Source organism: Schistocerca gregaria, chromosome 9 (genome assembly GCF_023897955.1).
Source record: "Schistocerca gregaria isolate iqSchGreg1 chromosome 9, iqSchGreg1.2, whole genome shotgun sequence".
Classification (NCBI taxonomy): Eukaryota; Metazoa; Arthropoda; class Insecta; order Orthoptera; family Acrididae; genus Schistocerca; species Schistocerca gregaria.
Window position 1 is genome coordinate 184,391,184 of NC_064928.1, and position 24,474 is coordinate 184,415,657.

General features: G+C 48.1%; 1 protein-coding gene across 1 annotated transcript in view; it reads left to right on the plus strand.

Annotated features, from left to right (window-relative positions):
* The window catches only part of LOC126291768 (homeobox protein H2.0-like), a 350,668-nt gene that overhangs the window by 290,032 nt on the left and 36,162 nt on the right, over positions 1–24,474 (plus strand). Inside the window, exon 3 of the mRNA XM_049985452.1 lies at positions 10,681–10,961. Coding sequence (XP_049841409.1) covers positions 10,681–10,961 — 281 coding nt within the window. The remainder of the gene's footprint in view (positions 1–10,680; positions 10,962–24,474) is intronic.

Genomic DNA, 24,474 nt, shown 5'->3' on the forward strand with positions numbered 1-24,474 from the left:
GCCGATTGGTTTTAAGCGCTTCAGTCTGGAACCGCACGACTGCTATGGTCGCAGGTTCGAATCCTGGCTCAGGCATGGATGTGTGTGACGTCCTTAGTTTAGTTAGGTTTAAGTAGTTCTAAGTTCTAGGGGACTGTGACCTCAGATGTTAAGTCCCATAGTGCTCAGAGCCATTTGAACCATTTATTTTTAATTTTAAATTATTATTATTTTAATTTTTTGTCTAGCTGGTTGAGGCACTGTAATGGTGTGGGGCGTGTGCAGTTGATGGAACCCCTGGTACGTGTAGATACGACTCTGAAGGTGACACGTACGTAAGCATTCTGTCTGATCACCTGCATCCATTCACGTCCATTTTGCATTCTGACAGACTTGGGCAATTCCAGCAGGAAAGTGCGACACCCCAAACGTCCAGAATTGCCTCAGAGTGGCTCCAGGAACACGCTATACGGTATTAGGCAGGTGTACTAGTTTCTTTGGCCTTACGTTGTATGTATTATATACTCCTGGAAATGGAAAAAAGAACACATTGACACCGGTGTGTCAGACCCACCATACTTGCTCCGGACACTGCGAGAGGGCTGTACAAGCAATTATCACACGCACGGCACAGCGGACACACCAGGAACCGCGGTGTTGGCCGTCGAATGGCGCTAGCTGCGCAGCATTTGTGCACCGCCGCCGTCAGTGTCAGCCAGTTTGCCGTGGCATACGGAGCTCCATCGCAGTCTTTAACACTGGTAGCATGCCGCGACAGCGTGGACGTGAACCGTATGTGCAGTTGACGGACTTTGAGCGAGGGCGTATAGTGGCCATGCGGGAGGCCGGGTGGACGTACCGCCGAATTGCTCAACACGTGGGGCGTGAGGTCTCCACAGTACATCGATGTTGTCGCCAGTGGTCGGCGGAAGGTGCACGTGCCCGTCGACCTGGAACCGGACCCCAACGACGCACGGATGAACGCCAAGACCGCAGGATCCTACGCAGTGCCGTAGGGGACCGCACCGCCACTTCCCAGCAAATTAGGGACACTGTTGCTCCTGGGGTATCGGCTAGGACCATTCGCAACCGTCTCCATGAAGCTGGGCTACGGTCCCGCACACCGTTAGGCCGTCTTCCGCTCACGCCCCAACATCGTGCAGCCCGCCTCCAGTGGTGTCGCGACAGGCGTGAATGGAGGGGCGAATGGAAACGTGTCGTCTTCAGCGATGAGAGTCGCTTCTGCCTTGGTGCCAATGATGGTCGTATGCGTGTTTGGCGACGTGCAGGTGAGCGCCACAATCAGGACTGCATACGACCGAGGCACACAGAGCCAACACCCGCATGATGGTGTGGGGAGCGATCTCCTACACTGGCCGTACACCTCTGGTGATCGTCGATGGGACACTGAATAGTGCACGGTACATCCAAACCGTCATCGAACCCGTCGTTCTACCATTCCTAGACCGGCAAGGGAACTTGCTGTTCCAACAGGACAATGCACGTCCGCATGTATCCCGTGCCACCCAACGTACTCTAGAAGGTGTAAGTCAACTACCCTGGCCAGCAAGATCTCCGGATCTGTCCCCCATTGAGCATGTTTGGGACTGGATGAAGCGTCGTCTCACGCGGTCTGCACGTCCAGCACGAACGCTGGTCCAACTGAGGCGCCAGGTGGAAATGGCATGGCAAGCCATTCCACAGGACTACATCCAGCATCTCTACGATCGTCTCCATGGGAGAATAGCAGCCTGCATTGCTGCGAAAGGTGGATATACACTGTACTAGTGCCGACATTGTGCATGCTCTGTTGCCTGTGTCTATGTGCCTGTGGTTCTGTCAGTGTGATCATGTGATGAATCTGACCCCAGGAATGTGACAATAAAGTTTCCCCTTCCTGGGACAAGGAATTCACGGTGTTCTTATTTCAATTTCCAGGAGTGTATATCAAACTTTTCAGAGATATGTGCGCTACAAAATGAACTGTGCGCATTGCTGCGAAAGGTGGATATACACTGTACTAGTGCCGACATTGTGCATGCTCTGTTGCCTGTGTCTATGTGCCTGTGGTTCTGTCAGTGTGATCATGTGATGAATCTGACCCCAGGAATGTGACAATAAAGTTTCCCCTTCCTGGGACAAGGAATTCACGGTGTTCTTATTTCAATTTCCAGGAGTGTATATCAAACTTTTCAGAGATATGTGCGCTACAAAATGAACTTATTTTTGAAAAATCGAAAAAAAATGGTTCAAATGGCTCTGAACACTATGGGACTTAGCTTCTGAGGTCATCAGTCCCCTAGAACTTAGAACTACTTAAACCTAACTAACCTAAGGACATCACACACATCCATGCCCGAGGCAGGATTCGAACCTGTGACGGAGGCGGTCGCGCAGTTCCAGACTGTAGCGCCTAGAACCGCTCGGCCACCTCCGCCGGCTGAAAAATCGATTTTTTAAATTTTATACCCGCTATGTCAGAAGCTCAAGGGGTCGGTGGGAGGGGGGGGGGGTGCACTAACAAATTTTTGCCCCGATCCGGTCCGGAAATATTGTAGAGCCGAGGCTGCGTGACGTCACCCATGGCTTAAGATATGTGGCGCGGGATGAACGGCTGCACAGTGGATGTGACCGGGACGCTAGAGTGGAGGAGGTGGAGGTGCGGAGCCGCGTGGCCAAACAGGCCTGGTTGCGTTGTTCCGGCCGGCGGTTCCCCAGGCTGTGGCGCCTCAGCACGCCCTGACTTTTACGCGCGGCGCTGTTTAGAGTACCCTCCGCCTTCCCGGAACACGAGAGGACAGGCGGCCCACACGCGCGCGACCGCAGCCGGCGCGTAAACACGGCCGAGTGGGGCCGCAGTGAGTCGGCAGGCGCCTGCAGTTAGGCGGTCGCTTCGTTGGACCGGGCCAGCGGCAGCTCTCGCGAAACCCCGCAGCCTAAATTTAAACTCAGACGCTGGCGCTCTCCACACGGGGTACGAGTCGAGGCAGCGACGTCACTGCCCGGTTTTTCAGGGGGGCAGGTTATGTGTGCTTGGTGCCGGCCTGTATTACTTTACCGTATAGGAAAATGGAAATGAGCGTTTGGCGACATTGGCCATATTTCGCGATAATACAAAACGTGCTGCCTTTCCTTGAACTTTTTCGATGTACTCCGTCGATGTACTCACTTTCGGGGCAGGTCCGGCCGCCTTGGTGCAGGTCTTATTACATTCGACTCCACATTGGCTGACCTGCTACCCGGATGGGAATGAAATGATGATGAAGACAACACAACACCAGTCCCTGAGCGGAGAAAATCCCCGACCCAACCGGGAATCAAACCCGGGCCCCTGAGGACGGCAGTCCGTCACGCTGATCTTATTTTTCCCTCATTTTGTTCGCTTTTTGTTCGTTGCATCTACTCGGGGCGGATGTCGTAAGACATCCGTTTAAGTTCGTTGTTGATCGATTATCTCAGTTTTTTTTATTACAGAGGGCAGCAAATCCTCTGACCGAACACGCTGAGCTACCGTGCCGGCAAAAATCTCTTGCCCCGCTGGGAATCGAACCCGGTACCCCGTGCTCGGGAAGTGAGACCGCGACCTCGAGTCGACGAACTGTGGACATAAAAATCGCTCAGATGGCTCTGAGCACTATGGGACTTAACTGCTCAGGTCATCAGTCTCCTAGACTTCGAACTACTTAAACCTAAGGACAACACACACATCCATGCCCGATTCAGGATTCGAACCTGCGACCGTAGCGGTAGGGGCTCCAGACTGTAGCGCCTAGAACGGCTCGGTCACTCCGCCCGGCATTCATTCAGCTATCGGGACGGACTTTCCCGTAATACTACAGTCTAACAAGGGACCACTTGAGTGCGAGGTCACGAGGTCAGTTTAGTAGGGCTCATTTGAAAGTGTTCGGTTAACAATTATCACCGGAAAAATACACTCACGTTCAGAAAAAAAAACACTTTCAACGACTAGAGATTCGTATTCAGAGAAAATGTACATTAGTATGTTCTGCAGAAATGATTAGCATTTGAACCATGTCTGCTGCCGGGTTCATGCTCAAAATCTACGAGGCTGAGTCAAACGAAAACCTTAAATATTTTTTTAAATGTTATTTATTGTGCAGAAGTGGTACAAAGCTGTATCACTTTTCAACATAATCTCCCCCACGCGCAATGCAGGTCCTCCAGTACTTACAAAGTGCATAAATTCCTTTAGAAAAAAAGTCTTTTGTTAGTCCGCGCAACCACTCATGCACCGCGTGGCGTACCTCTTCATCAGAACGGACCTTCTTTCCTCCCACTGCGTCTTTGAGTTGTCCAAACATATGGAAATCACTTGGGGCAATGTCTGGTGAGTGTGGTGGATGAGGAAGACACTCAAAATTCAAGTCTGTGATTGTTGCAACTGTTGTACGGGCGGTGTGAGGCCTTGCATCGTCGTGTTACAGAAGGACATCTGCTGACAGCAATCCACGTCGCTTTGATTTGATTGCAGGCCGCAGATGATTTTTTAGGAGACCTGTGTATGGTGCACTGGTAACTGTGGTTCCTCTAGGCATGTAGTCCGCAACTCGTGCTCTCGCCGTCGCATTCTCGCTTCCCGAGGACACGGTCCCGGGTTCGATTGCCGACGGGGTTAGGGATTTTCACCTGCCTCGAGATGTCGGGGTGTTTGTGTAGTCCTCATCATTTCATCATCATTCATGAAAAGTGGCGAGATTGGGCTGAGTAAAGGTTGGGAATTTGTAAGGGTGCTGATAACCGCGCAGTTGAGCGCCCCACAAACTAAACATCATCATCATCTAAGCATGCAATGCTCCAAAATGACGCCTTTTTCGTCCCAAAAGAGAGTGAGCATAACCTTCCCTATTGGTGGTTCTGTTCGAAACTTCTTAAGTTTTCGTGATGAGAAATGACGCCATTCCTTGCTCGCTCTCTTCGTTTACGGTTGGTAGGAGTGAACCCAGGTTTCGTCCCCAGTAACGATTCTTGCAACAAAGCCATCACCTTCTCGTTCAAAGCGCCAGAGTAGTTCTTCATAAGCATCAACACGTCGTTCTCTCATTTCAGGAGCCACCCACCTTGCAGACACTTTGTGAAACTGGAGCACATCATGCAGAATGTGGTGTGCTGACCCATGACTAATCTGTAAACATGCTGCAATGTCATTCAGTGTCACTCGGCGGTTTTCCTTCACTATGGCTTCAACTGCTGCAATGTTCTGTGGAGTCACAGCTCGTTCTGCCTGACCTGGTCGAGGAGCATCTTCCACTGAAGTCACACCATTTGCGAACTTCCTACTCCATTCGTAGACTTGCTGCTGTCAAACATGCGTCACCGTACCGGACCTTGATTCGTCGATGAATTTCAGTAGGTCTCACACCTTTACTACACAAAAACCTAATAACAGAACGCTGTTCTTCCCTGGTGCAAGTCGTAAGTGGGGCGGCCATCTTTCTACTGATACTGCGACGGTATGTGTGCATTTGCACTATGCTGCCACCTACAGGCCATTCTGCACGCTGTTTGTAGCATGCTTACCAACTTACAGGATAACGGCGCGAAATATCGGTTTGTTATTACAAATTTAAGTTTTTCGTTTCTCACCGTCGTATATCGTGTCGCAGCGCGACCTAGCGGTAAAACGTGCTGCGACTCTCTTTCTCGCTATAAACCAAAGGAAATGTATCAGTGTGACTTGAGCAGGATGCCTCTCAGATGTATGCGCGAAGCGTACCGTCAAATCACTGAGTTTGAAATGGGGCGCATTATTGGTATGAGATAATGTCACGCATCTATCCGGAAAATTGCTGCTCGTGTGGAACGAATTGTTTCGGCAGTGCAACGGGTGAGTGCAGAATTGTTCAGGGAAGGTTGTAGAACACAACGAGGTGGGTCAGGTCGCACCACCAAGACGATCACGCTAGAAGATCGACACCTCATCCGGATGGCATTGAAGGACAGATCTGCGTCCTCCACGGCTCTGGCGCCACAGTGGAACACATCGTTGTACACTATCAGGAGTGACAGACCGTCTCCGTTTACTACGGCAAGGGTTATGTGGGCATCGTCTACTTCTCTGCCTGCCTTTGACGAACGTGCAGAAACATGCCAGAAGGCAGTGACGTCCTTCGTCACTGAGAACAGGAATGGGATCAGTTAGTGTTTTCGGACGACTCCAGATTTTCTTTGTTTGTAAGTGATTGCCGCATTTTGATTCGGTGCAGCCAGGAAGGGGGGGGGGGGGGGGGGGGAAAGCGGCATCACAGCGACTGCAGCTGCATAAGACATATAGCGCCAACTCAAGGCCTTACGGTGTCAGGTGCTATTGGTTACAACCACAAATCACAGTTGGTTCATCTCCAGGGCACTGTGATCAGTGTGGCCTACGTGAATGACATCCTGCGAGCCGCAAACAAACCCTTTCTGCTCAACACCCCAGACGCCACTTTTCAGCAAGATAATGCACAACCACATGTTGCTGCACGAACACATGCCTGTCACAGGATGTCAGCCTTTTGCCCTGGCCCAACAGATCACAAGATGTGCCGCCAATCGAAAATGTGTGGGATGTGATGAAATGACAGGTGCAGCACTGTGGCCCAATGCCAACCACCACAGATTATTTTGGAACGCGTCGATGCCATCACGCATGGACAAATTATCAGAACCCATGCTAGACCCTGTGTAGCAGGACATCTCTGAACTGAGGTGATTGAAATGCTAATCATTTAAGCACAACATATAATCTACAGGTCCTGCGCATGTGAACATCCTATCTCTAGGCGTTCAACGTGTGCTGGTTTTTTCTGAAAATTAGTGCAGTAGCTGTTAAATGACTCGCCACGAGCATCAGGAGGGCGAAAGTTAATGAGCATCTAGGAGGTGCAGAGATCATCAAGATGGAAGGCGAACTCACTGGGAGTTACAAACTGCGCAGGACGCCCAGCTAGCTATCCACTCTTAAAGAATGAATGTACAGTCATTTTGGTGCAACGGGGAGATGAGAACTGATGGAATGTAATGGCAAGCAAGCGAATGCGAAACAGTTTGCAACGGACTGTCGTGAAACTCGCTATCCTTTAAGGCAAGGCTGCAGGTAGTGTGATGATACGTTTTATAAGCACATAAAACAACATCCAGAGGATGAATTTGTCCAATGGTTGTGCTCCAGTACTGGTGTTGCTGAGTGTCGTCTGCAGGGCGCCATCCATAAGGCGCAGTCATGGGCCCTAACTCACGGCTTCCAGATTTCAACCGCAAAGTCGTGTGTTATGCATTTCTGTCGGCGTCGTACCGTTCATCCGGACCCAGAACTTTACCTTCATGACGATCCACTCGCTGTAGTGGAGACATATCGATTCTTAAGACTGGTTTTCGACGCTCGATTGACTTGGCTTCCTCACCTTGCAGAAGGGCTGGCAGCACCTCAATGCCCTCCCTTGCTCTACACTGCTGCGGCTCTACAGAGCCCTTGTCCAATCCCGAAATGACTGTGAGTGTGATTTGTGGTTCGGCAGCGCCCTCAACGTTGCATTTACTCCACCTGTGCACCACTGCGGTGTTCGACTAGCAACAGGAGTTTCTAGGACCATTCCGGTGACCAGCGTACTGGTGGAGGCTCGGCTCCCTCCATTGCAGATCAGTCGTGCACAACTGCTCGCCAGTTACGTTGCACTCATTCGTAGTTCTCCTGAGCATCCGAATTACTGTCTCCTTTTCCCGCCAACGGCAGTCCATCTTCCGCATCGGCGCTCCAGGTCGCGGGCAACGATTGCGGTTTGCAAGCGGTCTCTTCTATCCGAACTGGAGTCCGTCCCTTTACAACCTCTGCTTGCGGTCCGTTCACGTACACCTCCACGGTGTACACCTCGGCCGCAGCTTCGTCTGGACCTTTCACGTGGCCCTAAGGACTACGTTAACCCTGCGGCTCTCCGCTGTCACTTCCTCTCGATTCTTGACGTGTTCCGGGGTTCTGAAGTGGTTTACACCGACGTCTCGATGGCTGATGGTCACGTAGGCTTTGCGTATGTTCATGGGGGCTGTATTGAACAGCACTCCTTGCCAGATGGCTGCAGTGTTTTTCACTGCAGAGCTGGCGGCCATATCTCGTACTCTTGAGCACATCCGCTCATAACCTGGTGCGTCATTTCTGCTGTGTACTGACTCATTGAGCAGCCTACAAGCCATCCACCAGTGCTACTCTCGCCATCCTCTGGTAGGATCCATCCAGGAATCCATCTATGCCCTGGAACGGTCCCGTCGTTCAGTGGTGTTCGTGTGGATCCCTGGACACGTCGGAATCCCAGGCAACGAACTTACCGACAGGCTGGCCAAACAGGCGACGCGGAAACCGCTTCTGGAGATGGGCATCTCCGAAGCTGACTTGCGTTCTGTATTACGCCGCAGGGCTTTCAGGCTTTGGGAGACGGAATGGCATAACAGTACGCACAACAAGCTGCGTATCATTAAGGAGACGACAGACGTGTGGAAGTCTTCCATACGGTCCTCTCACAGGGAATCAGTTGTCTGCCGGTTCCGCATTTGCCATACATGGTTAACGCATGGTCACCCTCTCCGTCGCGAGGACCCACCTCTGTGTCGCCGTGACTCCCAAATGAAAGTTGTCCACCTCTTGCCGGACTGCCAACTTTTAGCCGCTTTTCGGCGGACTTTTAACTTTCCCAGCTCCCTACCTTCGGTGTTGGACGACGATGCCTCAGCAGCAGCTTTAGCTTCAAGTTCTATCTGAGAGTGGGTTTTATACTCCTATGTAGGTTTTAAGAAATGGTTCAAATGGCTCTGAGCACTATGGGACTTAACTGCTGTGGTCATCAGTCCCCTAGAACTTAGAACTACTTAAACCTAACTAACCTAAGGACATCATACACATCCATGCCCGAGGCAGGATTCGAACCTGCGACCGTAGCAGTCCCGCGGTTCCAGACTGCACGCCTAGAACCACTAGACCACCGCGGCCGGCTGTAAGTTTTAGCACATGTCCTCTGTCCCTCTGCGTCCTCCACCCTAGTGCTTTTAGGGTGTAAGTTTTAATGTGTTGCAGAGTGGGTGGCTCCTCCTTTTTCTTCTCGTGGTCGGCCAGCCACTGTAATCTGCTTTCTTGTTTTACTCTCTTCTGTTTCTAGCGTCTCTGCTGTTTTCTGTCCTCATTTGTTCCATTTAGGGTTCGTTGCCTTTCCTTCGTTCTTGTGGTTTTTCCTTTCTTTTCGTTTTGTGTTTTATGTCTCGTCCATTTTATTCTCACACTTGTGGCATTGTTTTATTAGGAACAAGGGGCCGGTTACCTCGTAGTTTGGTCCCTTCCCCCTCTTTTTTTTTTAATTGTATTAAGTTTGAAAACCATGTCCTAACGTAACTGCAGCCACTAGTAGTGAATGTCGGCCCCTAGCTTATACAGCAACATGAGTGTGCTACCCACCTTACACGTCCCGGAAGGAGAGAGGCGTGAAGTTTGCCGCTGCGAAGAGACTTTGCATATGCACTGTATACTGTTACTGAGCTTAATAAAACACATATTTACAGCTGACAAATTAATTTTGTTCTGAAATATATATATATATTATAGTTGCTAAAAATGACAGCCATGAATAAACAATTTATCTTTTACTTGCCTGCTGATGGTGTGTGTGTGTGTGTGTGTGTGTGTGTGTGTGTGTGTGTGTGTGTGTGTGTGTGTGTTTTTGTACGAATTACGAATTTGCCGGCCTCTGTGTCCGAGAGGTTCTAGGCGCTTCAGTCCGGAACCGCGCTGCTGCTACTGTCGCAGGTTCGAATCCAACCTCGGGCATGGATGTGTGTGATGTCCTTAGGTTAGTTAGGTTTAACTAGTTCTAAGTCTGGGCGACTGCTGGCCTCAGATGTTAAGTCCCATAGTGCTCAGAGCCATTTGAACCATTTTTGTACGAATTTACAGTGACATCCGACCATTCTTCTGGCTTCATTTTTTTTTTCAGACAGTGTATTTTAAGTTTTGTGTTAAGATATCATGATTCACAAATGTACCACTGCAAACATTATGTCATGCACTTATATTTCGTGGGATGTGATTAGCCTTAAAACAATAGACATAAAAAAACACATCGGACTTCAAGGAATTTGTAAATGAGCACTAAGGACATGTTAGTTAATTGGCGTTGGATACTGTTCAACTCTGTGGCTGCTATTCATGTAAGCACTGATTATACGACAAGGCAACCATCCCAGCCACAGATACCTAGAGGAACTTTTATTTTACTGCTGTGACAGGCTCTGTGGAAATTCGTCAGCAGACGACATGCTGTTTGCTTTCTTCATTTTTTGACGAAGTTTATTATTAATAATATTACAATTTATTGTGCGTAGTGCTATTACAACAAAAACATTAACATTTAGATGTATAATATAAATTTTGCCTCATGATGGCTCTACTGTTCGTCCAGCATGTGAATGACCTCTCGCCCCTTTGGAACACCTCATTCTTAACCAACCATTGTCGCAGCCTCCTTTATTCCCCCTTCTTCTTCGTGTTCTTCGTAACTATGACAGAATGACCATTATGTTTACCCAATTGCGAAATGATTATGCACAGGTCTTATAGAATCTTATTACTTGATGTTTGAGTTGTATGTATCAGAAATAATTGTTGAAAATGGCTGGTCGACTGTTAGTGTGGGGCTGGAGTATGACAGTGAGGTGTGCCGGTAGTCTTGCAGCTGTCCGAGGGGCACGGCTCTCCACCCGCAGTCTCCGGCGCCCTGCACGTGCACGCGGGGGCGGTAGGCGGGGGCGGCGGCGGCGGGGGCGGTGCGGGGACAGCAGGCGGCGGTGGCGCGACCGGGGGCGGCAAGCGCAAGCGGTCGTGGTCGCGCGCTGTCTTCTCCAACCTGCAGCGCAAGGGCCTGGAGAAGCGCTTCCAGCTGCAGAAGTACATCACCAAGCCGGACCGGCGGCAGCTCGCCGCCACGCTCGGCCTCACCGACGCGCAGGTATGACACACTATAGTTCACTACACAAGCACAGCACTCCGAAGTATGGTACACTGTGCTACAGCTCACTACAGTACTCTACAGCTCGCTACAACTCACTACAGCTCACTACAGCTCACTACAGCTCACTACAGCACGCTACAGCTCACTACAGCTCTCTAAAGCACGCTACAGCACGCTACAGCTCGCTACAGCTCACTACAGCTCACTACAGCTCGCTACAGCTCACTACAGCTCACTACAGCACGCTACAGCTCGCTACAGCTCACTACAGCTCACTACAGCTCTCTACAGCACGCTACAGCTCTCTACAGCTCTCTACAGCACGCCACAGCTCACTACAGCACGCCACAGCTCACTACAGCACGCCACAGCTCACTACAACAAGCTACAGATCACTACATCACGCTACAGCTCACCACATCACGCTACAGCTCACTACTGCACGCTACGACACGCTACGGCTCGTTAAAGCACAGTACAGTTCACTATTGTACAGTACAGTATGGTCCAGCACACCACAGCCCACTACAGTTCACTGCAGCAGAGCACAGTTCAGCATTGTACAGCTCACTACGGCATGGTGCTGCAAGTGCAGTAAAGCTCACTACAACCGTGTAGAGCGTGTCGCGATAGCACTGGCAAGCTCACTGAAGCATGGTACAGCACACTAATGTATTATACAGCAGATTACACCATAGCGCAGTCCAATAGAATTGCGAACGGGTACCAGCCACTGCCTGTGTGCAGTGTGGCAGCCAACCGCTGACAATTCGCTGTGTTCCCGCCATGTTAGGCTTGCACAGGGGGCCACGTTCCCCATTATTTGTGCATACTTCAGTGATTTCCCAGAGACTAAAAGCGAAGCCTGAATCGTTGAGTTATAATTAGGGCAAATGTTTTCGTTTAGAGTGCAATATTATGGATGTGGCTAATTTTTGTCATGCAGGTACTGGAGATGGTAGCAAAAAATTCGTTTGACTTTACCAGTGTTTTCAACCATGGCAAAATGAGAAACCTTGTGAGGAAAAACCTGAATGAAAAACAAAAAAATACTTACAGTGAGCTGTACGAAATGCAGAGTGTCTTAAGTGTAATTTTGTAAGTTAGTATTAGTTTCTGGCGAGCTGCACATAAGTAACACAGGAAGCTTTCAAATGTGACAAGTAGTGTGTCTTGTAAGCACAGTAAACAGCAGTTTCCAGTTACAACATATGTATTTTAGGTTACCATGTCTTTTGGCTATCCGTGCTGTTTCAGGATTTCTGTGTATGCTAACTTCTAGCATACCACAAGGGCGTTACCAAACTGTTTGAAACCAGCTGTTACCTGCGGTTGTGCCTGCATATCGGTAGGCTGTGATGAATGATGATGAGTAAGTGAACTGTTGTATATGCAACGACGTCACCTGCCCTCACGTGTCTGACAGTTGGGGTAATCGTAGTTCTGTTATGTGCCCCCCACTCTCCCGATCCACTGCTCTAATGCTCGACACGTTTGCATGCACTACGTCGCTGCCGAACAGTACATCTACATTTATACTCCGCAAGCCACCAAACGGTGTATGGCGGAGGGCACTTTACGTGCCACTGTCATTACCTCCCTTTCCTGTTCCAGTCGCGTATGGTTCGCGGGAAGAACGACTGCCGGAAAGCCTACGTGCGCGCTCCAGTCTCTCTAATTTTACATTCGTGATCTCCTCGGGAGGTATAAGTAGGGGGAAGCAATATATTCGATACCTCATCCAGAAACGCACCCTCTAGAAACCTGGACATCAAGCTACACCGCGATGCAGAGCGCCTCTCTTGCAGAGTCTGCCACTTGAGTTTGCCAAACATCTCCGCAACGCTATCACGCTTACCAAATAACCCTGAGACGAAACGCGCCGCTCGTCTTTGGATCTTCTCTATCTCCTCTGTCAACCCGACCTGGTATGGATCCCACACTGATGAGCAATACTCAAGTAAGGTCGAACGAGTGTTTTGTAAGCCACCTCATTTGTTGATGGACTACATTTTCTAAGGACTCTCCCAATGAATCTCAACCTGGTACCCGTCTTACCAACAATTAATTTTATACGATCATTCCACTTAAAACCGTTGCGTACGCATACTCCCAGATATTTTACAGAAGTAACTGCTACCAGTGTTTGTTCCGCTATCATATAATCATACAAGAAAGGATCCTTCTTTCTATGTATTCGCAATACATTACATTTGTCTATGTTAAGGGTCAGTTGCCATTCCTGCACCAAGTCCCTATCCGCTGCAGATCTTCCTGCATTTCGCTGCAATTTTATAATGCTGCAACTTCTCTGTATACTACAGCATTATCCGCGAAAAGCCACATGGAACTTCCGACAGTATCTACTAGGTCATTGATATATATTGTGAAAAGCAATGGTCCCATAACACTCCCTTGTGGCACGCCAGAGGCTACTTTAACGTCTGTAGACGTCTCTCCATTGAGAACAACACGCTGTGTTCTGTTTGCTAAACACTCTTCAATCGAGCAACACAGCTGGTCTGATATTCCGTAGGCTCTGACTTTGTTTATCAGGCGACAGCGCGGAACTGTGTCTAACGCCTCCCAGAACTAAAGAAAAATGGCATCTACCCGGGAGCCTGTATCTAATATTTTCTGGGTCTCATAAACAAATAAAGCGAGTTGGGTCTCACACGATCGCTGTTTCCTGAATCTTTGTTGATCCCTATAGAGTAGATTCTGGGTTTCCAGAAATGACATGATACGCGAGCAAAAAAACATGTTCTAAAATTCTATAACAGATCGACGTCAGAGATATAGACCTATAGTTTTGCGCATCTGCTCGACGACCCTTCTTGAAAACTGGGACTACCTGTGCCCTTTTCGAATCGTTTGAAACCTTCCGTTCCTCTAGAGACTTGCGGTACACGGCTGTTAGAAGGGGGGCAAGTTTTTTCGCGTACTCTGTGTAGAATCCAATTGGTATCCCGTCAGGTCCAGTGGACTTTCCTCTGTTGAGTGATTTCAGTTGCTTTTCTATTCCTTGGACACTTTTTTCGATGTCAACCATTTTTTCGTTCGTGCGAGGATTTAGAGAAGGAACTGCAGTGCGGTCATCCTCTGTGTAACACCTTTGGAAAAGGGTGTTTAGTGTTTCAGCAGGCAGGTGCGTGCAGCTAAGCATTGTGCTGCTGAAGTAGCTACACACTGAGGTGTCAAAAGTTATGGCATACCTCCTAATAAGGTGTCGGGTCTCCTCTTACCCGGTGTAGTGCAGTAACTCGACGTGGCATGGACTTAACATGGCGTTGGCAGCCCCTGCAGAAATATTGAGCCATGCTGCCTCTATAACCGTCGATACTTATTGCGAAAGTGTTACCAGTGTAGGATTTTATTCATGAACGACCTCCCAATTACTTCCCATAAATGTCCGATGGTTGGCCAATTCATTCACTCGAATTATCCAGTATGTTCCTCGAACCAACTGCGAACAATTGTGGCCTAGTGACATGGCACATTGTTATCCACAAAAAATCCATCATTGTTTGGGAACTTGAAGCCCGTGAATGACTGTTAATGGCCTCCAAGTAGACGAACATAAACATTTCCAGTCAATGATAGGTTCATTGGATCACGAGACCCAGTTCATTCCATGCAAACACAACCTGCACCATTATGGAGCAAACACCAGCTTGCACAGTGCCTTGTTGACATTTTGAGTGCACGGCTTTGTGGGTCCTGCGCCACTCTCGAATTCTATCATGAGGTCTTACCAGCTGAAACCGGGATGCATGTGACAATGCCGCTGTTTTCCAGTCTGGGGTCCAACTGTAATATATTGATTACTCCTTGCTACTGTAGTGTTATCTTAAAGCTGTGAGGAAGGAGGACAGGCGTTCCAATGCGCGGAAGCAGAGACGATGCTGAAGGCAGACGAAACTAGGAGAGATATTGTTACATCGAGTAAACAGTGAGGGGAGAGCCTTGTGAAAATGCAGACGCCCCCAGACGCGGTCCCAGGCGTTAGTTACTCCTCAGGGAATTAACATGTAACTTCATATGTCGTCTAGACGATGTGGTAGGTTGCCACCGTAGAACTTCGTAACCAACAGGCTCGTAGTAGCGTATAAAGCCAGCCTGATACCAGCCCTGAGAACAGCAACGTCAGTAGGCTCACAGAGGTTAGAAAGAGAGCAAAAACGCCAAAAACTATTGACCTAACAGTCCCTACTCCGGGAAGCCCGAGAGGCAGGGCTAAATGACGTATAACAATAATGTTTCAAGCCTTATTTGGCAGAGCAGTAATGTTTAGCTTTCAGCTGAACAATGTTGATACCAAATACGGACTTAGTACAACTTCATTAACATCCCCGCCTTAGGAGCAGTAGAGGGGACCTAATTAAACCGTGATTGGCAGGCGCCTGCAAGAGACCTGCGGGATTGGCTGGGTGGCTTTAAGTTGGGAAAGCAGCGCCCCCACGCTACTCTTTAAATCCCCTAGTTTCCGCATTTTGGCGGAGTTCTCAGTCTGACGATCTGAGCGCCGAATCTGCGTCCGTCGACTCCAGCCTCGGTCCAGCTCTCTGTCTGCTCTCTCTTGGAGTGCCTCAGTGAACAGTGTCACATTCAGAATGTTTTGTTTTGCAACTAAGTTGTTGCCTAAAGATGCTGCTAGTGTTTGCTGCTGTGGTTAGCATCCACTCTTGGTACTTCTGCACTGGCTTCTGTTGTAACCGTGTTATTCATGCCTTTTATAATCCTAGAACTAGCCTCCAGTGTATTAGTTAGTCCTGCCTGGAATAACCAACTATTTCAAGACCCTGTTTGTCCAAGTGTCTACACAACGAGTTCCCTACCGAGCCTCGCCACCTGCATTTCTAGTAAATGCCTGTACCAGGGTTGGCTCAGATAGAAGAAAACAATCAAATGCCTTCACTGTGAATTGTCCTTCTGCCTTCTGCTCTGCACCGCTCGGGAGTGCAGACTGACCAGTAACCCCTTTTCTCCCTCTCCCACCTATGTCAGGACACGACACCACTGATATGGTCACGAGCCCAGGAAAAGTGCCGCATGCTGTTAGCAAAAGTTCTCTGCTGCCATAACCCATTAACGCCAGATTTCGGCACAATGCCCTAACAAATACTTTCGTCGTACAGCCCACTTAGATTTCTGTGCTCATTTGACCCAGAGGTGTTTATCTGTTAGCACTGACAACAATACGTAGACGCCGCTGCTCTCGGTCGTTAAGCGAAGGCTGTCGGCCACTGCGTTGTCTGTGGTGAGAGATAATGCCTAAAATTTGGTATTCTCGGCACACTCTTGACTGTCCCATGCCTCCAGTTCCAAATACTATTCCACGTTCAAAATTTGTTAATTCCCGTTGTCTGTCCACAATTACATCGTAAGACTTTTCACAGGGATCACCTGAGTACAAATGACAGCTCCGTCAAAGCACTCCCCTTTTATAGCTTGTGTACGCGGTACTACAACCATCTGTATATGTGTCTATCACTCTCCCATGGCTCTTATCACCTCAGTGTTCATCATGCAACGTGTAGTACATTGTGTGACAAATTTAATAATTCTTTGACATGTTTTATGTCCACTGATGTAAAAAAAAAGTTATGTCTCCTACTTCGGACTCTTAGGATTCTAAAATAGTCTATGTTCCTCGTCAGGGTTCTAGGTATCTTCATACTAAATTTTATCGAAATCAGTTTAGCGGTTTAGCCGTGAAAACATAACAGACAGTTACTTTCACATTTAATAATTAGTATGCAAGTATTGATTAAACACACAGAGGATAGTACAAGTATTTTATTCATTATGTTGAATGGTATTACGTGGAACCTATCAATGAAAAAAAGCTCTTTCAGAAATATGAAACGTTCCAATGTCAAAGAGTAAACCGCATTTTCAAAGAGTGGATGTGTTTTCCCACGTCGCGTTAAAGCTCTAAATTATAAAATCTTTCCGTCCCTGGTCCGATTTTGATGAAATAAGGCCTGTATATTATCCCAACCTACGCTCAAATTAACCGTGAAAACGCCATGAAAATTCGTCTGAGAGTTTTGTAGATTAGCGTGTTCAAACAGAAACACGGACACGACGGTTTTATACTAGGGTGAGTCAAATGAAAACCTTAAATTTGTAATAACAAATCGAAATTTCGCGCCGTTATCCTGTAAGTCGGTAAGCGTTTTACAAACAGCGATCAGAATGGTCTGTAGATGGCAGCATAGTGCAGATGCACCGATACCGTCGCAGTATCATTATAAAGATGGCCGCTCCACTTGCGACTTGCACCAGGGAGGAACAGCGTTCTGTTGTTCGGCTTTTCCGTAGTGAAGGTGTGAAATCTATTGAAATTCATCGACAAATGAAGGTTCAGTACGGTGACGTATATTTGTCACAGCAGCAAGTGTACGAATGGCGTAGGAAGTTCGCAAATGATGTGACTTCAGTGGAAAATGCTCCTCGTCCAGGTCAGGCACAACGAGTTGTGACTCCACAGACCATTGCAGCAGTTGAAGCCATAGTGAAAGAAAACCGCCAAATGACACTTAATGACTTTGCAGCATGTTTACAGATTAGTCATGGGTCAGCACATCACATTGTGCATGACGTGCTCCAGTTTCACAAAGTGTCTGCAAGATCGGTGCCACGGCAGCTGACTCCTGAAATAAGAGAACGACGTGTTGATGCTTGTGAAGAAATTCTTCGGCGCTTTGACCGAGAAGGTGATGGTTTCCTTGCAAGAATCGCTACTGCGGACGAAACCTGGGTTCACTTTCACCAACCGGAAACAAAGAGAGCGATCAAGGAATGGCGCCATTCCTCATCATTAAAACCAAAGAAGTTTCGAACAGAACCATCAGTAGGGAAGGTTATGCTGACTCTCTTTTGGGACGAAAAAGACGTCATTTTGGAGCATTACATGCCTAGAGGGATCACTGTCACCAGATCTCCTAAAAAATCGCCGGCCGAGCGGTTCTAGACGCTACAGTTTGGAACGGCGCGACCGCTGCGGTCGCAGGTTCGAATCCTGCCTCGGGCATGGATGTGTGTGACGTCCTTAGGTTAGTTAGGTTTAAGTAATTCTAAGTTCTAGGGGACTGATGACCTTAGAAGTTAAGTTCCATAGTGCTCAGAGCCATTTGAACCTAAAAAATCATCTTCGGCCTGCAATCAAATCAAAGCGACGTGGATTGCTGTCAGCAGGTATCCTTTTGCAACATGACAATGCAAGGCCCTACAATGCCCGTACAACAGTTACAACAATCACAGACCTGCATTTTGAGTGGCTTGCTCGTCCACCATATTGACCAGACCTTGCTCCAAGTGATTTCCATACGTTTGGATCACCGAAAAACACAATGGGAGGAATGAAGTTCCGTTCTGATGAAGAGGTACGCCACGCGGTGCATGAATGGTTGCGCGGACTACCAAAAGAATTTTTTTCTAAAGGAATTTATGCACTTTGTAAGCGCTGGAGGACTTGCATTGCGCGTGGGGGAGATTATGTGATACAGCTTTGTACCGCTTCTGCACAATAAATAATATTTAAAAAATATTTAAGGTTTTCATATGACTCATCCTTGTAGTTTCAGTTCTTTACTAACCTAAATATTTGAGGAACTTAATTGCCTGTCTTGTTATTATTGCTTATTGAGTAAATTACCTTATTAATAAGGAAATTAAATAAGTAAGGAAAAATAAGACGGAGTTTAGTTTTAATTAACTCTCCTATTCCTTTCAGTTTCGAGAGGGAAAAAAATCACAAATGAGGTATAATGAGTGCACTTGGAAAGCGAACACATGCTCTATACTCCTGAGATATATGCTTTCGTCTATACGCCAGCGGCGCTGTCCTTCCGGAAACAAGTGGCAGTCAAAAAATTTTCTTTCCCCGATTTTTAGGGAAATATGCGTTTGTGGACCCCATACATACTGATGAAAAATGCTCAGTTTTCAGTTATCTACCAGTCTTCTCAATTTTGAATCGACTGCATGTCGTCAATTGCTCTGGCTGAGAGCTCCCCGTTGTGAATACACAATATTTCCAATAAAGAATCAAATTAAAATGTTAATTAACAGTAACTGAAACATATTTTTGAATCAAATAAAATCTTTTACTTCATTTTATTGCTAGTTGCATGAAATAAATTACTATTTGATATGCAGTAACTGCTAAATTAATATACACTCCTGGAAATTGAAATAAGAACACCGTGAATTCATTGTCCCAGGAAGGGGAAACTTTATTCACACATTCCTGGGGTCAGATACATCACATGATCACACTGACAGAACCACAGGCACATAGACACAGGCAACAGAGCATGCACAATGTCGGCACTAGTACAGTGTATATCCACCTTTCGCAGCAATGCAGGCTGCTATTCTCCCATGGAGACGATCGTAGAGATGCTTGATGTAGTCCTGTGGAACGGCTTGCCATGCCATTTCCACCTGGCGCCTCAGTTGGACCGGCGTTCGTGCTGGACGTGCAGACCGCGTGAGACGACGCTTCATCCAGTCCCAAACATGCTCAATGGGGGACAGATACGGAGATCTTGCTGGCCAGGGTAGTTGACTTACACCTTCTAGAGCACGTTGGGTGGCACGGGATACATGCGGACGTGCATTGTCCTGTTGGAACAGCAAGTTCCCTTGCCGGTCTAGGAATGGTAGAACGATGGGTTCGATGACGGTTTGGATGTACCGTGCACTATTCAGTGTCCCCTCGACGATCACCAGAGGTGTACGGCCAGTGTAGGAGATCGCTCCCCACACCATGATGCCGGGTGTTGGCCCTGTGTGCCTCGGTCGTATGCAGTCCTCATTGTGGCGCTCACCTGCACGGCGCCAAACACGCATACGACCATCATTGGCACCAAGACAGAAGCGACTCTCATCGCTGAAGACGACACGTCTCCATTCGTCCCTCTATTCACGCCTGTCGCGACATCACTGGAGGCGGGCTGCACGATGTTGGGGCGTGAGTGGAAGACGGCCTAACGGTGTGCGGGACAGTAGCCCAGCTTCATGGAGACGGTTGCGAATGGTCCTCGCCGATACCCCAGGAGCAACAGTGTCCCTAATTTGCTGGGAAGTGGCGGTGCGGTCCCCTACAGCACTGCGTAGGATCCTACGGTCTTGGCGTGCATTCGTGCGTCGCTGCGGTCCGGTCCCAGGTCGATGGGCACGTCACCTTCCGCCGACCACTGGCGACAACATCGATGTACTGTGGAGATCTCACGCCCCACGTGTTGAGCAATTCGGCGGTACGTCCACCCGGCCTCCCGCATGCCCACTATACGCCCTCGCTCAAAGTCCGTCAACTGCACATACGGTTCACGTCCACGCTGTTGCGGCATGCTACCAGTATTAAAGACTGCGATGGAGCTCCGTATGCCACGACAAACTGGCTGACACTGACGGCGGCGGTGCACAAATGCTGCGCAGCTAGCGCCATTCGACGGCCAACACCGCGGTTCCTGGTGTGTCCGCTGTGCCGTGCGTGTGATCATTGCTTGTACAGCCCTCTCGCAGTGTCCGGAGCAAGTATGGTGGGTCTGACACACCAGTGTCAATGTGTTCTTTTTTCCATTTCCTGGAGTGTATATATTATACACATTTAGGACACTGTACAAACTCTAGAAATAAAAAGTAATTTATTTTCTGTTCGGTTTTACTGGTTTCTGCACAAATTTTAATTGACTGTGACATTTTCATGCAGCCAGTAGCAAAAAACAAATATATCTTCACTTCTAAGTTACTATCGAATATATGTTAATTAACATTTCCATTTCACAATAAATATAGAATTTAACAATAAGTTTAAAAGTTTATCCGTAGTGGCAGTGGTGACTTTGCGAATAGGACTCTGAAATGCTACACGCTCCTCTACTAACCAAAATATTTTATACTCCAAAATCTTTTGGTCTTTAAATTCGTTATTTTAGAGGTTTGCTTTCTTCCCCCACCCCCACCCCCTTCTTGCTATTTCGGGAAATTAATGTCCGCTGACACGCTCAAATCCTATAAGCGCAGACAGTGTTGCTCATAATTACGACCGGTAAGAGGACAACTGCAGGAAAACTGTGAGGGAAGATCGGAAAGTAACGCACAATAATTTTGCTACCAAAAGGTTTAATAGGTAACAAAACAAACAAAATCACAAATGAACTTACATCTTTTACCTATTTTTCTACATAGTCGCTAAGATTCTCAACAAATTTCTCCCATTGTGGTACCAGTTTCAATAGTCTAGTTCGTAGAAGTCATCTGCATCTGTCGCAAAGGTTGGCCGGCCTCGAATTTCTTCATGTGACCGAACAGACGAAAGTCCGGACTGTATGGTGGATGCTGGGCACCTCCCACCCAAATTTGGCGATATTCTCTCGAGCAGGAGCAGCAACGAGGGGGGCGAGTATTGTCAAGAAGAAGTTCAACAGCATCAGCATTAATGTTGTGGCGTTTGTCACGAAGGCCACGACGCCACGACGCAACTTAACCATTGTTCATCAAAGTCCACCAGTAATACGCCCTGCATATGCCACAACACTGTCAAAAGCACTTTCAGAGCAAACTGACTCACTTTGATTTTTTTTTTTTTTCGTACCGGGGAACCAGCATGTTTCCGCTTCCATAGAGGCCTCCATAGTTCCTGGAATGACGATTCCTTTCAGAAAGTGGCGCCCCTCTACGGTGTCAACACATTAAGTGATCCAAGCGATCCAAGATTGTCATCTTTCGCTGGTCCCTGTGTTTGTGAGTCAGGTTCTTAGGCACGCAGCGAGCACTAACTTTACGAAATTTCAGCGTGTCACGAACAGTATCGTACACTGCACCATAGCAAATGTTGGACTGTTGCGATAAGGTTGACAGCTACACATCTGGGGGTTCAAAGCTGCTGGCTCTATGGCTCCAACATTCTGCGGGGTTGCAGCTGTTACCGGCTGCCCGGAGCGTGGCGAATCACTGAGGTTCACACGGCCCTCTTGGAAGAACGCACATCACCTGGAGACATTGCTACTGTTCATTGTATTGTATCGTATGTTAACCGGGTACCTAGACGCGACGGAGAGGCTCCGTCCCCACCGCAGCCGCAATGGTCCACAACGACTACCGCAGTCCACTTCACCCCTCCGCCGCCCCACACCACTCTTTCCACAACCACTCTTTCAGGGTTAGTGTGCGGTTCGGTCCTCGGTAGACCCCCCCCCCCCCCCCCCCGCCCCCAGGGAACGTCTCACACCAGATGAGCGTATCCCCTATGTTTGCGTGGTAGAATAATGGTGATGTACGCGTACGTGGAGAACTTGTTTGCGCAGCAATGGCCGACATAGTGTAGCTGAGGCGGAATAAGGGGAACCAGCCCGCATTCGCCGAGGCAGATGGTAAACCGCCTAAAAAAACACAGGCTGGCCGGTTCACCGGACCTCGCCACAAGTCCGCCGCGCGGATTCGTACCGGGGACCAGGCGCTCCTTCCCAATCCGGAAAGCCGTGCCTTATGGTCCATACAGTCGTCCTGGCACACGCCACAAGTGTCCGTGTGAATTTCACTCGGTTGGTGCCCTTTGTCGAACTACACTTTGCTGCTCTGCCCAACTTGACAGAAGAAACGTGCGCGCCACGTTTGTTTCGTAGTTCTACATCTACATCTACATCCATACTCCGCAAGCCACCTGACGGTGTGTGGCGGAGGGTACCCTGAGTACCTCTATCGGTTCTCCCTTCTATTCCAGTCTCGTATTGTACGTGGAAAGAAGGATTGTCGGAATGCTTCTGTGTGGGCTCTAATCTCTCTGATTTTATCCTCATGGTCTCTTCGCGAGATATACGTAGGAGGGAGCAATATACTGCTTGACTCTTCGGTGAAGGTATGTTCTCGAAACTTTAACAAAAGCCCGTACCGAGCTACTGAGCGTCTCTCCTGCAGTGCCTTCCACTGGTGTTTATCCATCATCTCCGTAACGCTTTCGCGATTACTAAATGATCCTGTAACGAAGCGCACTGCTCTCCGTTGGATCTTCTCTATCTCTTCTATCAACCCTATCTGGTGCGGATCCCACACTGCTGAGCAGTATTCAAGCAGTGGGCGAACAAGCGTACTGTAACCTACTTCCTTTGTTGTCGGATTGCATTTCCTTAGGATTCTTCCAATGAATCTCAGTCTGGCATCTGCTTTACCGACGATCAACTTTATATGATCATTCCATTTTAAATCACTCCTAATGCTTACTCCCAGATAATTTATGGAATTAACTGCTTCCAGTAGCTGACCTGCTATTTTGTAGCTAAATGATAAGGGACCTATCTTTCTATGTATTCGCATCACATTACACTTGTCTACATTGAGATTTAATTGCCATTCCGTGCACCATGCGTCAATTCGCTGCAGATCCTCCTGCATTTCAGTACAATTTTCCATTGTTGCAACCTCTCGATACACTACAGCATCATCTGCAAAAAGCCTCAGTGAACTTCCGATGTCATCCACCAGGTCATTTATGCATACTGTGAATAGCAACGGTCCTATGACACTCCCCTGCGGCACACCTGAAATCACTCTTACTTCGGAAGACTTCTCTCCATTGAGAATGACATGCTGCGTTCTGTTTCTAGGAACTCCTCAATCCAATCACACAATTGGTCTGATAGTCCGTATGCTCTTACTTTGTTCATTAAACGACTGTGGGGAACTGTGTCAAACGCCTTGCGGAAGTCAAGAAACACGGCATCTACCTGTGAACCCGTGTCTAAGGCCCTCTGTGTCTCGTGGACGAATAGCGCGAGCTGGGTTTCACACGACCGTCTTTTTCGAAACCCATGCTGATTCCTACAGAGTAGATTTCTAGTCTCCAGAAAAGACATTATACTCGAACATAATACGTGTTCCAAAATTCTACAACTGATCGACGTTAGAGATATAGGTCTATAGTTCTGCACATCTGTTCGACGTCCCTTCTTGAAAACGGGGATGACCTGCGCCTTTTACCAATACTTTGGAACACTTCGCTTTTCTAGAAACCTACGGTACACCGCTACACGAAGGGGGCAAGTTCCTTCACGTACTCTGTGTAAAATTGAACTGGTATCCCATCAGGACCAGCGCCCTTTCCTCTTTTGAGCGATTTTAATTGTTTCTCTATCCCTCTGACGTCTATTTCGATATCTACCATTTTGCAACTGTGCGACAATCTAGAGAAGGAAGCACAGTTCAGTCTTCCTCTGTGAAACAGCTTTGGAAGAAGACATTTAGTATTTCGGCCTTTAGTCTGTCATCCTCTGTTTCAGTACCATTTTGGTCACAGAGTGTCTGGACATTTTGTTTTGATCCACCTACCGCTTTGACATAGGACCAAAATTTCTTAGGATTTTCTGCCAAGTCAGTACATAGAACTTTACTTTCGAATTCATTGAAAGCCTCTCGCATAGCCCTCCTCACACTACATTTCGCTTCGCGTAATTTTTGTTTGTCTGCAAGGCTTTGGCTATGTTTATGTTTGCTGTGAAGT